The 14,863-nt window shown below is 37.5% G+C and overlaps 1 protein-coding gene across 5 annotated transcripts in view; it reads left to right on the forward strand.

The window, feature by feature from the left end:
• The window catches only part of LOC5572656 (pancreatic triacylglycerol lipase), a 67,621-nt gene that overhangs the window by 9,276 nt on the left and 43,482 nt on the right, over positions 1–14,863 (forward strand). Inside the window, exon 2 of one of the 5 annotated variants that reach the window (XM_021845137.1) lies at positions 6,233–6,686. In XM_021845137.1, the coding sequence (XP_021700829.1) occupies positions 6,584–6,686 (103 nt within the window). In that variant the 5' untranslated portion in view covers positions 6,233–6,583. Of the gene's footprint in view, positions 1–5,270; positions 6,687–14,863 lie in introns of those variants that run through there. The other 4 variants (XM_021845135.1, XM_021845136.1, XM_021845138.1 and 1 more) reach the window with 4 other exon arrangements.

Consider the following 14,863-nt stretch of genomic DNA (forward strand, 5'->3'; position numbering starts at 1 on the left):
TATATAACGAATAGTTAAATTTCTAGAATAACGCGAAAAACGCCTAAATGTATGCAATTTCCTAAGGAATTCAATGCTATCTAACAGAAATTCAATTATTTCAACCATATGAGCAAATTGGTACGAGTTTTGGTGATGAAATCTGGTTTGGGGATATATCTCAAGCATCCTCACAAACTTTCAGGTTTATACCATGTTCAAATCCTTGCTTATTAATAGAAGTTCATAGGTGTTTGTCAATACTGCGCCGTGCATGATTTTGAAATTTTACGTTATTTTCATAGTAATAAACATTCTTTAACGCAGAAAACTTCACAACACACAATTCGACAATAGTTACGACGAGCAACGTTCATTTACTGCAACTTACATTGATATTTGTGCTCCATTACGAATAAATAAAATCGTTGGATACAATGATCAATTTCACCCGATTTTACGGTACATCAGTATACTCAGTATAATGGTTACATCAGTATAGCTACAAAGAGCTGTCAATAACTTAAAGAAGATAATATACCTAATTGAAATATAAGCGAGATTTTGTCAATATCTAGTAATTGAACCAGTGAAACTCGAAAGAATAGCCTAAGATTAAAAGAAGGAAAAATTTCTGTTGAAATCATTGAGCATCAACTTCAGCACAAAGTTGATAACCCAAAAATGAACCTGTCATCAGCTAAGAATCTCGAAACCATGTGCGGAATTCAAAGATTCATCTCAAATTAACAAATTGGTTTATTCTTTCTCTTAAAGCTCTATACAGTGACAAACATGACGTCCAGTAACATAATAAAAATCTACAAACTTTAAAGCTGATAAGTCATTGGGCCGCACTCATAAATACACATTTCATTAATTTTTAGTTCCTAATTCGGCCAAACGACCCTTTCGGCTATATGGGGTTCGACCAAACGGCATTCAGCCAAATAGCCGGACACCGATTCAACATTTGAAGTGAGCGTCATAATGTGCTCCAAATGTTTATGTTGTTTTATATCAAGTTGATTGATTTGACTTTATTAACGAGATTTTTAGCCCTGGGCTAGTTTATCTCGGGACCAACGGCTTTACTTCCCTTCCGAAGGAAGTCGTCACTATAACTTTTTACGTCATAAGTGACTATGTCGGGGATGGGATTCGATCCCAGGTCCTTGGCGTGAGAGGCGAGTGTTCTAACCACTACACCAGGTCCGTCCCCGTATATCAAGTTATAATTGTTGGAAATATCAAATATATGTGCATTTGAAACACATATGTCAGAGTCTGTACACAGAGAGATGTGCGAAGAGACTTCTTTGAATGATTGTTGTTCTTCGTCTTAGAAAATAGCCCCTATCTGTTTGTCAGTTCGATAGGTACATTTAGTTTCACTCTTCGCGCAACTCTTTATTTACAAACTCCAACATTTGTGTGTGTGTGTGTGTGTGTGTGTACAATCCATCTCCCACTGACCGGCAGTGCTTTTATGGAAGAAAATTGTATGCATGTATTTTTGATACCCTTCGATATCTTTATATCTGCAGACAATTTTAGCCCGGGAGATGAAAGGTGATAGCTCTACTGAAATTCCAACGACCCATTTCAAGAATGGCAGTAAATACACACACATTCTGAGGTCATTTTCATATACAGTAAGCCCCGCATAAAAACACCCAGATATCAAATGGATATATGAAATGTTTTTACACTTCCCGAATCGAAAATTAAATTTTCGACCCTGGCACGTATTTAGTTTCAAATGGTAATAGGTGAGTAAATAATAATAATGAACGATTTTACCTGGATGTAATGCTCTTTTTTTTCGTCGCCACACTGAGCTATACACTAATGCTATACGCCAAATACTATACACTTTTTCACTGCACTGCGCGCATAACATGATCGCTTCACCCCCTGCAGGAGCAAGCGTCACGGTCAAAGGATCACACACTACTCTATTTACAAACTCCAACATTTGTATGCCAAAAATTATCCTCGATTTGCAATCCTTAAATGTCAATTATCTACAATGGTTATAAAACGATTTACTGGACAGTATTTCATATAATCGACTCTCCACATCTCGATAATTCTTCGATCCTTTCATTCTGCGTATAATTTTCCTCTCTATACCTCGATATCTCCATGTATCTATGTGGTCTTGTACATTTTTCATTCCCGATTTTCTTCCTGTATGTCGATATGCCAATTATCAAATGATACTAGATTGAATTTTCGTGATTCAAAATCTGATTGTTTATTATATTCCTTACCATCGAGCTGGTTAATATTCATTAAAGATATGTTCTTTACCTCGATCTTTCCTTATCTCGATATTTCCTTCGTTATGGAATCGAAAAGACTCGACTGTAATAGTAATTTAAATATCACTGTAGTTTTTTTTTCCTTTCAAATCCGGATGCCCGCCAAAGAAATATCAGCTATCTAATCTTAAAGTTCACATGAAAAAAGTTGCTGATGTACAATATTGAGCAAAACTAAACATTACATATATTTTGCAATTGGATTAAATGAACAAATTGATGTGATGTTTTGCGAAAAAGTTAAACGTCTTCTCGGTGAGAATCGAACTCACAACTCCCTGATCTCTAGTTAGAGATTCTGTTTATACAACCTTTTTTCATCTGAATAAGCTGTTATTCAGCTTACTGGATAAAAATCAGATCCCCAAATTGGTTAAGTCACAAATCATAATTCCAGTAGTGTGTAATCATGATTCCTCATAAGCGTAACATCGAGTGTGACAACACTAAGCGGCGCACTTTGCTTCAATCGATCACTCTTAATTCATGATGACGAAGTGGTTGAGTGGTAGAGCGCGTGGCTTACAATCGGAAGGTTCTTGGGTCGAATATCAGTGTATGCTATTTTAAAGTTTTTTTTTTATTTTGTCGATCATAAACGGATGCGCGACTCTGCATTTTTGGCATTTGAATCATGATTCCGAGAAATCAGCATCAAAAACCTAACGCGTGTGTTGCGTTACGGCAATCTGATTCATGATATCATGAGTCCGAATCATGGTGTATTTTCATAAGATGAAAACACACTGGAATTATGAAATAATGAGTCTACTCTTGTTTTTGGATTCTGATTTCTACCCGTGTACCAAATTTCCATTACGAAAAGATCCTGGACCGACCAGGAATCGAACCCAGACACCTTCAGCATGGCTTTGCTTTGTAGCCGCGGACTCTCACCATTCGGCTAAGGATGGCCCCATATACTAGGATATCATATCTTTCAAATAGTGGATGCTGAGTTGATTTTCATTTTTTCGATTAATAACGAATTCAGACACATCGTGCGTGTAACTTCTGCAAACTATGTAACCGGTCACGTCGAAGACCTAAACAAACGCCGCACTCTTCTAGATCCTACTCATAGTGAGACCACTCAATCAGGAGAAGGCAACGCATGGAAGTGATCCGTGTCGCCTCATCGTCGTCTTTGCAAAGACAGTGATTGCGATGAAGTAATAAGTGAGGAGCGTGAACAGGAAAAACGAAACGATAGCCTAATGCCAGTCTTTTTGGATTCGCTGGTCGGTCGAGTGCAGACAAAGAGTGCGCGAAAAACCTTTTGTTTTCAATTCGGTTTAGGAGCAAGGCAATAATACTAATTGTGTGTGCGACCGAACGCGAGTAGTGAATGCACCCCGACTATGTTGCGCTGTTACATGAATGGATGAATAATAGTCGGTTTATGAACTTATATGAATGTGCTCGACGGTGAACGTGAGCTGCGTTTTGGGCCGGCAAAAATAAACGGTGGTTTGTGAATGTTAGTTTTTTTTCTGTAATAGCATAACTATCACACCGCTATACTGTTGGTCATGCATCATTTGAATATCAAAAGAAGGTTTTATTAATAGGACGTCCAACTAACAAATCTTTGATTGACTGCAACTAACCTAAAAATTACTATTAGAGCCATGTACATTCATATATGTTTATATAATGAGCTATAAACAGAACAAATCGTTGTTGAAGTTTAGGGTATTTAATGCACATGAAGAAAAAAATTTTCCACAAGTAATCTAAAACAAAATTTTGTGTATAAAATACCCTAGGGTAAGTGGGACATTCCGTCATAGTTCATATAAGAAAAGTTATTCAAGGGGGTATTCTTCTAGAAAGTTGAAGTTACAATGATATGGAATGAATTTGGACCAACAATTAATGTAATTTTTATTAATATGCGCTCCATGTAACAGTTGCCAATTCAGCGTCATTTTCAACTTGCACGATAAATTGTGACATGTTTCCCGTCTTGCATTGGCTTGCAAAAAATAATTGTGTTATTAATCAAATAACCATCAGTAAGCTACAGTTTTAGGTATAATTACAAGCTGTTTAAATTTGCTATGGTCTAATTTACCCCAAAATATCGTTATACCCGGGGTAAATGGGACCTACCAAACAAGCACCAGAATCACAACTTTGTCTACACGTTCTTCTTCTTCTTGGCATTCAAGTCCCCACTGGGACAGAGCAGGCTACTCAGCGTAGTGTTCTTATGAGCACTTCCACAGTTCTTAACTGAGAGCTTCCTTTGCCAAAATTGCCATTTTCGCATTCGTATATCGTGTGGCAGGTACGATGATACTCTATGCCCAGGGAATTTAAGGAAATTTCCATTACGAAAAGATCCTGGACCGACCGGGAATCGAATCCAGACACCTCCAGCATGGCTTTGCTTTGTAGCCGCGGACTCTAACCAGTCGGCTAAGGAAGGCCCCATTGATGAAATCATATTTTGGATTAATTGACGTCGGTGTCCGGGATTCGAAGCTTCGGAAAATTCGAATCAATTCAGCATGTACATTTTTTGACGACAATAAAACTAAATAACCAAATTAATATATTTCCACCCATTATAAACGTATTATATCGATTCTGGGGAATGTTGTTCTGGGGTTTGACTTTCTGGGAAATATCTTACAACCCTTTTTGGCATCTTTCTTCTCGTCCTTAGCCTAATGAAATCATGCATTTTGCTGTGAAACTGTTACGAAAACAACTAATGATTCTATAATTCAAACATATAATTTCGTGATGTAAAATAAAATATATTTTCAGTAGATGAAAAAACCGAATTTAGTACTATACCATTTAATTCCACTAGAGTTTGTATCCCTTGACAGATACGCGTATTTCGACCTCAACTGTAAGGCCGTCTTCAGTGTCGTGTACTAGAATTAAATGGTATAGTACTAAATTTGGTTTTTTCATCTACTTATAGGTATTCTATTAAACAGCTCGATGATTTATTATCATATTCTCAGTGTTGAATTAAAATAAAATTATTGCATCAATCATTCTATGTTCACCAAAAGAGAGGACAATAGTGTTCATTCTGAAGGTTTAAACAATATCTGTTAGCTGCCAGTTCTAAAAAAAAAAACAAATGTATAAAACAACAAAACTGCCTTTTATTTGATTTTCAAATTGCAAAACGTTGCACACGAATGCCTGAATTAACAACGAATTCAGAGTGACAAACCACCGTTCATATCTTGTGCACTAAATCCACCTTGCAGAGCACTCGAAATCAACTGGCTGCCTAATCAAACTTGAGTGATTTACTCCTTACCACTGATTATGCGCGCTTTGATAGGCTTAAAGCAGTGTTGTAAACATTTGACATTTCTCGTGACGTTCGTTTCGTTCCCATGATCAGCAATCAGTTGATTATTCTACATTAATTCACAACCGTCATCTCTTACACAAACGTGATCGGTAGAATGAAAATCGAAAAACGTAAAAACACGTGAAAAGAGTGTCGTTTGACACGATAACAATTTCATATATCATAAATTTCGTATAGATTTCAAAGATGTGTGATAATAAATAACAAAATTAGATTATTCTTGTTCGTTATGTTTAATGTGACACTTATACAGTTGATATATCGTACCACAATAAAAGATAAAAACAAACTAAATTATATCGTGATTCGTACGTTCGTATAATTGCTCGTGTAGTGAATATTAAAGGCAAGGGCTGCCGAACATCAACGAACAAGTCGCGATTGACGTGATTGCTTACAACACTGGACTAAAATCACAAAATCAGGTTACTCATCAGTTGCACCAGGGGGACGACCTGAACGATTGCTGCCTTTCCTACCAACCTCGAACCAAAAATCGTCGCGAGTGAAGTGTGCTTTTGCGCGTTTTGTAGATCGGCCGAAGAGCTGGTGACACATTGTACCTACCTATCTGTAGTTCCAACGAAAGTGAAAGACTGTGCGAAGACCTGTTTCTGGTCTGTGGTGGCCCCCTTTTTCGTGACTGCCAATCACGGCTACTACGAAGACGTCGACGACGACGGTTCAGAAGGTATTACTCAACCGAGTTGTGATATTGGGTGTTTTAGGAGTGGCGTCGACGATGACTGAACGGGTTTGACTTCCGAGGCTGCTTGCTGGACTGTAATCACCCCGGGTGTTTATTTTGAATCAAGTGGCACATATCGACTGAGGAGTAGGAAATCGAGTTGAGAGACTCATTTCCTCGAAAATTAAACAGGTGTAACACGATACGTCATAATTGCTGCTCGAGAGGACCCGGTACAAGATGAGGCTTCCTGGCGTGGCATCCGCCCTATCATGTGCACCGGCGGCGATCGTAATTGGATTGATTTGCCTCACCCTGGGACTGTTTGTGGAACCAATTCAAGGTAAGTGTGTCGGACGGTGGATGGAGATTTTTTTCGTTAGGTGATCGGTTGGAAATTTTTGGATGCTGGTGGACGTGACTTTGAAATTCGAGAAAACAAAATTAGGAAGGTTGTTGGGTTGATTTTGACAGTTTAGCACGGTCATGACATTGCATCTTGAAACATGTGTGATCATAGTGATTTAGTGTGCGTTAAGATGGACCAGTTTTAAGTTAAAACGGTGGGCATGTCTAGTAAAACTCTAAATTTCAAAGTTATTTTACATGTTCATCACTTCCTACACCCAACCACGGACTGCAATATTTTAATACCATTTTGCATGAAAACCATATATATATATTATAACTGTAATATCGTTGCAATTGCAGAAATTCCAAAGCTCTAATACAATATTTGCATTAAAATGTTACATGTTATAAAAAAAACTTGCATTTGCTGTATTTGCAATGACATTATACCGTTTTTGTATTAGGTCTTAGCTGCCCTTATACGCATATTTGTCCCATGTTACTTTTTGTCAGCCAAATAGTATATTTTAACTATTTGAAAACAATTGAAAAAAACATACCTTGTTCAAAGACTCCATGAAAGACATACAAAGTCAATATGTCCAACTTAGTGAATTTGTTTTAGCATATCTATCCAACTATGTATCACTCTACCTACACCAATATCAAATAAAGTACAAAATTTATAGGATTAATAAGGCTGCGTAAAATTGTTTTAAAAATTCTTGGGCTGAGTGAATTCAGTTTACCGGTGGATAAGACCAATGCATAAGTTCATTAATTTGACGTTTGAGCAGTGCGATGCCAAGTCCACTTGTTTCCATGGACACGTAAGTGACACGGCACCGCTAAAATTTCAATGAATGAACTCGGTGCATAGCAAAATGCTAAATGAAGAACTTTGAAATAGTCTTTTCCTTTCCCCGTTTTCTCTCTCGCTCTCTTCCTACTTCCTACTTTTTCTCCTTCTTACGCACGACTTTTCTCACAATTTTGCACCTGTACTTTCTTTCTAATCAAATTCATAGACATACTCTTATACGGATCCACTTTGCTAAATGCCACATGAGCCTTCGTACGGACCCTTTACATAGGCTTTACATTGCACATTTTCCACTTTCGGTATAAAAGTCAAAGCTACCATCAAGAGCAGTGTGCTTGGCCAAATCGTCTGCTGGGGTCAAATTGACCCCAAAATCAAATCGTAATAAATTAGTCAAATTTGAACGGATTGACGATTTTTCTGCAGTTTTGGTGTGAGGGGTTATTGTAAAAAAGGTATAACCCTGGGTTTGAAACTTTGGACGCTTATGTATCAGAAGAAGTTCTATATAAAATTATATTTTCTTCAGGGAGAGGGTTAATTGGGAATTTCACCGCATGATGGCGCTAGTCTGATTCCCCTTATCGACTATGAAATTATGTAACTTGATCTTAAGAAAGCAATTCTCGCTGAAACCAGGCCGCCATCGGACGCCAGCTAGCTACGAAGCATTCATGTTTTACGTAACGCTAAAATTGAAATATTTTTATCCCCACCCGCTATCCGTTACGCTTTTTGTATAAAAAATTTAAAAATTTTGTATGAGCCGTACACTTGAACACACTACCCTCATTCACCTAGACGTAATTTAGGGAAGATTGCTAAACGGTTTGCAAAAAAGCCCTTTTTTATAAATCTTAGGTGTTTCTTCGCGCGATATGTCTCATATTTCCCTTGTAACACATGGCAAACTGAGTGGCATCCTAAAGAAAAAAACATATGGTATTCATTTGAAACAAAAAAACTAATTGGCAGCCATCTTGCATTCTATTCCGTTAGAAAAATCGTTTTTTCACTAGAAGCGTATTGAATTCTGAGATCACCATCAGAAAACTGGGAAAAAACTGAGTGAGAAAGGCTACAAAAACAAGGTGAGCAATGGTATTTACCCTATGAAATGAACGATTTTCCGAATCATGTTCTACGATGTTGACGTATATGGCGAGTGCAATCAATACAAACATCATTTTTTTGTACAACAAAGAAACAAGTTTCAATTGTTGGTGTTTTAGTCGAGTCAAGTAAAGAATATGAGTATTATTTGAGTAAAAATCTGACGGATATCTTGAACTTTGACGCCACTTTGGGTTTAAGTAGTATGTTTTTTACCTTGTTAGCACTCAACATGTTGAACTTTACTGCTCCCGTTACGTTTACTCTTCTTCTTGTTCTTCTTTTCCCTGGCGCTACGTCTCAACTGGAACAGAGCCTGCCTGATAGAAATGAACAATCAGTTTTACATCTGAGATAAAAAAGAAAGAATTTATGAGGCATTTAATATGATAAGCGCTGAGATGATAAAAAAATTCATTCAACTGCCATTCATTCAAACCATGATGGCATTACGTACACATTAAGACAAAACCTGTTTCTTATCTGTTCAATTTCACTATTTTTCGCATGTATGTTGGGCGATAGTTTAAACGATACTTTAGGGCTCAAGAAATCAAGGACTTGTTTTGGCCAAAAAGTTAAAATTTCCGCTCTAAATAAATGTGGAGCCCAGATAGCCGTAGCGGTAAACGCACATCTATTCAGCATGACCAAGCTGAGGGTCGTGGGTTCGAATCCCACCGGTCGAGGATCTTTTCGGGTTGGAAATTTTCTCGACTTCCCAGGGCATAGAGTATCTTCGTACCTGCCACACGATATACGCATGCAAAATGGTCATTGGCATAGTAAGCTCTCAGTGAATAACTGTGGAAGTGCTCATAAGAACACTAAGTGAGAAGCAGGCTCTGTCCCAGTGGGGACGTAACGCCAGAGAGAAGAAGAAATAAATGTACTTTAGGAAATATTTTTCATCAAAACTTCAGATACCAGCACAAGACATACCAATGTCCTAACGCGAAATCTGTAAACTTCATTCAATGCACAACAATGCTTGTTGTTAAACAAATGTTTGTTTATTACAATCAATGATTTTAGACGGTTTTTATTAATGAGTTGCTTTATTTATCATTCCTGAATGATTCCTGATAGTTGGCGTTTTTGGCAAAGTTACTTGTTAGATTTATGACCATGTGCTGCATGTTTGGTAGGTTCGAAATTCTATAACTAGGAGGCGCTAGTGAGCATTGGAAATTTAAAATTTAAATATTGGTCCATGTCATTGGCTTTTGTTTTTTGGTAAAGTTGTACGTTAGATCAACGGCTATATACTGCATGTTTAAAATGTTAAACATTCTACCGCTAGGAGGTGCTAGTGAGTAGAATTGTTTGTTTGGTTCAGAACTATTTGTTATTACTAATAACAAATAGTTCTGAACCAGGGATTGAATCCTGAGAAAATTGAGAGAATCTCTCACGTATCGCTCTCTGTAACTATCATAACATGCTGCACATTATGAGAGACTGTTTATCGTATACTGCTACAACTTTGATCAGATTGAGGGGATAGTAGTGCATGATAAACCCCTCTAAACATGCTTCAAGCCTGGGGGACACTATTACTATTGGAAGTTCGTGGATTGTTTATCGTGCCAGTAAAGAAAAACTCCTATCCCCAACGGTAAACAAGCGAGAAAAAAGGATTTTATCATCGCTCTCTCTTTGGGGCTCTCGCTCGCTGCATCCATTTATCAGACTTGTTACACCTTGCGATACAATAACGATCGTGGACCGAAACAGATGGGATGTTTTTCTTTGCTTGCTTTGATCGTGCTTCATACTCAAAAGAGAACGAATTCTGCAATGCCTGGTTATTACGTTATTCTGTCACATAGTCCTGAACCCAACAAGGTATGAGTGCTAGTGAGCATTACAATCAGAAAAAAAATCTCAATCAAATCTGGTTCAATGTTGGTTTGTGTAGTGATTTGTTACTTCTAGGTGGAGTTTTGAATGAGAACATTAGCAGAATATGGAGTTACTCCCTTTTCGAAGTGTAACCATTAAAAACACTAATTTGTAAAAAAATTATGCATTATAATTCCGTGAAGCTTGTTTTTCAATGATACATTCCCAAGTAGCACGCGAAACATCTTTCATAACGATGCTTTCTAAAAATGGTTTCAAAGATATTGATACATCTTGTATCTTGTAATTATTCTAGTTCTGGTTCCGTAGCATATTAATATCAAAAACATATATTTTCATTATCGTTCCAATAAACTTGCATTTCACCCCGTGTTCGACGTGATTTGCTGAAAATGTTCTCTGAATGCAGCAATGAAGTCAAGTTTATCAAGATGTAATCAGTAACTTTTCAAACAAACTCTTGCAACTTCTTACAAATGCCTATTTTAATGTTATGTTTCAAATTATTTTCATGTAAGGCATCCGCAACTTCTGTTCATTGCATTCAAGTTGTGTTTCGAAGCCCACCACTCAAGAAGATTCATCCCAGTTGCGCGAATCTACGTGTTTGACAGATTAAAATTTGTTGCAACAACAAAAACATGTTCTATGAACAGTTTGTCTGTTTAAATCAGTGATTCCCAAACTTTTTAAATTTCGCCCCCTTGAGACCAATAGTTATCTGAAATCGCCCACCTGAAATGTGAATTCAATATTTTAATTTAAATTAAATTAAATATGTACATTTTAAAATACTTTCTTCAGTGGCGATAATCCCCAATCATTAGGAATAATTTACTGGACTGCAATTTATAATAGCAATTTTCGCAATATTTTGCGTGCATTACAGGCTACTGAATCAGTTTTCGATACAAGTTCGGCCCAGTTTAAACAATTTTAATGTAATACATGCAAATGCACCAACTTGTGGCGTAGTTGGGGGATGATTCGTTAATTGTGATTTCATACTGATTCATCCGCTATTCCTAAAATTACTGCTATAATGTTTGATACTTCTGGGAACGCTGTTTTAAGTAATCAAAAAAGTACTTAAAAAGTATATGGAAATCCAGATTGTTTTTCAACTTATTAAAATGATGTTTTTTTTTTTAACACATAGAAAACTCGTTTTTTTTGGACATAGGAAAAGTGTACCTGTTATGGCCATAGTGGTTCCCTATTCAATATTTGGATAACTTTTACATTTTTAACCTTTTTGAATGTTTAAACATCAAGATTTATCCTTTATTTTACTGGTAAAACACAAAAAAAATTCAAAATGTGAAGGCATTCAAGATATCAGGTATGGCGAAATAGGGAACCACTATGGTCATAACTGGTACACCTACCCTACTGAAGGTTCAAATCAAACGCATCTTTGATATTTTTTCAAATTTATTTTTAAATAGAGTGTTTTTCGCCTTCTTTATCAAACGGTTTTGTCGTTGGAACCCGGTTTTTGTCTGCTAAATTTTTCAAAATTTGTCTCTAAAATGATTTGTACCATAAGAAATGATAAGAATTAGTGCAACCGAAACTTCAAAAGGGGTACTGTAGATTTTATTTTCCGGTGAAAGATGGATGCCAATAAAAGATATATTAGCTCCTTAACCTCAAAGTTCTCACACAAAAAAAAATACTTGTATGAAAAATTGGGCATTTGCAAAAAGTTCTAAAAATTCTCAGATATATGTTTTGTACATCTAAAATTGTGTTTTTAATGTTATCTGTGACTTATCATCCGACCTTGTGAAAATCTCAAATACCGACCATCCGAAAATTCACATGATATTATAAAACATAGATATTTGTGTTTGACAATTATCAAATGTTGCCTATCATAATTTTAAAATGATTATTATTAGAGATATATCGATCTAAGGTAAAATATTCCTGGAATAAGTTAGGTTTGGAATTGATTAACCTTCAAATGTGTGTCCTTCAAAGGTTATGCGTAATTATTTTCAAATGATCCAGTGTTAGCTTTTTCGCCCCTTTCTGGATTTTTCGATCCGCATCCGCAAGATCCGCATTATAAGTTTATGTTCTCACTTGTCAATATATGTGACTACGTCTTTCAGCTTTTGATGTGATAATTATGTTGTTATTGGCTTGCATTTGCTGAAAAATTGAAAAACCTTCTACGCTTTCACCGTTTTTACAATGAATACGGAATGTAGAAACTGTGCCGCAAACATCGACATGATGAAAGAACTATACACCGTTTGCGAAGGAAGATGTGCGAGAAGATTCCATGCATCGTGTGTTGGTGATAGTGAGGCCGATTTGTGTGCACTCTCCAAAACATTATTTGGATTTGTGATGAATGTATGGCCGAATTTTGCAAAGCAAGGGATGCAATGTCTGAATCGCCCAGATCTAGTTCAACGTCATCAATTGTAGTTGAGCTGGATAAATTGAAGTCCGAAGTTGGAAGAATCAACGAGCTGAACTTACTTACTTACTTATTTGGCTTTACATCAATTATCTTGATATAGCCTCGCCAACAATATTTCGCCAATTCACTCGGTTCATGACCGCTTCTCTCCATCCTCGACTGTGACCCACGCTCTCCAGGTCCTGATGTACCTGGTCAATCCACCTAGCTCGCTGCGCCCCACGCCTTCTTGTTCCGACCTGATTCATAGCGAACACCATCTTTACAGGGTTGTTGTCCGGCATTCTTGCAACATGCCCTGCCCAGCGTATCCTTCCAGCTTTAGCTACCTTCACGATACTGGGTTCGCCGTAGAGTTGAGCGAGCTCGTGGTTCATCTCTCGCCGCCACACGCCGTTTTCCGGCACACCGCCGAAGATCGTCCTTAGCACTCGGCGTTCGAAAACCCCAAGAGCTTGCAAGTCTTCCTCGAGCATCGTCCACGTTTCATGCCCGTAGAGGACTACCGGCTTTATGAGCGTTTTGTACATTATGCATTTGGTGCGGGGGTGAATCTTTCTTGACTGTAATTTCTTCTGGAACCCATAGTAGGCACGACTTCCGCTGATGATGCGCCTTCGTATTTCCCGACTAACATTGTTGTCAGCCGTCAACAAGGATCCGAGGTAGACGAACTCGTCTACGATAGCTGAAATCAACGATAAAATGATTGCGCCAGATCGCATACTACATCATTCAACTCCAGTTACTACGCCAATGCTGTCGAACAACACCAACGTTTCAATTCCCAGCCCCTCCAAAAAATAACCCGTCCAGCCACCAGAAGATACCGCACGGAGGACCGTGCATAGGGGAGCACATCCATCCTCTGTCAGTATCAGATGGTGACTGAGACAAGCTGACCCACTTCGCAGGCAGCTAGCCTCAAACGACTCAGGAACACGGCAAAACGAACCACCGCAAGAGCAATGGACTATGGCTTATGGAAATCGATTGGACCAACAGCAGAGCACTCTCCTACCTGCTCGGTGTGAGAGCAAAAGAGCAGAAGAGAGTGAAAGCAGATGTAAATATAGATTAGTTAAAAATAGAACTGTATCGGTAAGGAAGATACAGATACAACTGATTCCGGCACAGTAGTGGCCACGAGCACGGAGTGCCTAAAAAAAAAAAAAAAAAAACACCAACGTTCGAACGTATAGCAGTGATAGCCATCGTGTGTGTGTGTGGTTCTAGACTGTGAGGACTCGTTTTCAATTGTTCTGTCTAACATCGATAGCAGCGTAACCGAAAATGACATCGTTCGTTTTGTTTCTCGTTCACTTTGTGCATCAGAGCCCGAGAGCTTGAATGTCACAAAATTAGTACCGTAAAACGGGGTACCTTTGATAATGCGGGTAACTTTGATAGTGCGTAACCCATCACATACTAAACGAAATATCATAATTTCTGTTAATCAGTTAAACAAAACGAATGCAAAACTAAATAATATTAGTATGACACTTCATGTAAGAGTGGTTTTCATTTGAATCGAGAACATTTGAGGCTTTTTATACGAATATTAAAAATTGACACCATTTTAGCATTTTCGAAACGCTTACAAACAATCTGTTATACGATCACTATCTGGTGTAGTTTTGAATAGTTGGCTACTTATTTTTGACAGCCTAGTTATCATAGAACTTGAATACGGTTTCAAATCTCTTAGCGAAAAGCATTTTCACAAACTGGGTGCATTTTTGTAATCTAAGTCAAAAATTTCCATATAGCGTTAAACGCCTTGAGGTATGCAATGCCCTACAAATGTTCGTTATTCATTCAATTTTGTTCGACTCATACTCCATTATCAAAGTTACCCCAAAACAGAAAACCAACTTTCGATTATATGAAAAATTATATCATCCATTCAAAATAAATCTTTTTGCAATCT

The sequence above is a fragment of the Aedes aegypti genome, chromosome 2, assembly GCF_002204515.2.
Source record: "Aedes aegypti strain LVP_AGWG chromosome 2, AaegL5.0 Primary Assembly, whole genome shotgun sequence".
In the NCBI taxonomy this organism is placed as follows: Eukaryota; Metazoa; Arthropoda; class Insecta; order Diptera; family Culicidae; genus Aedes; species Aedes aegypti.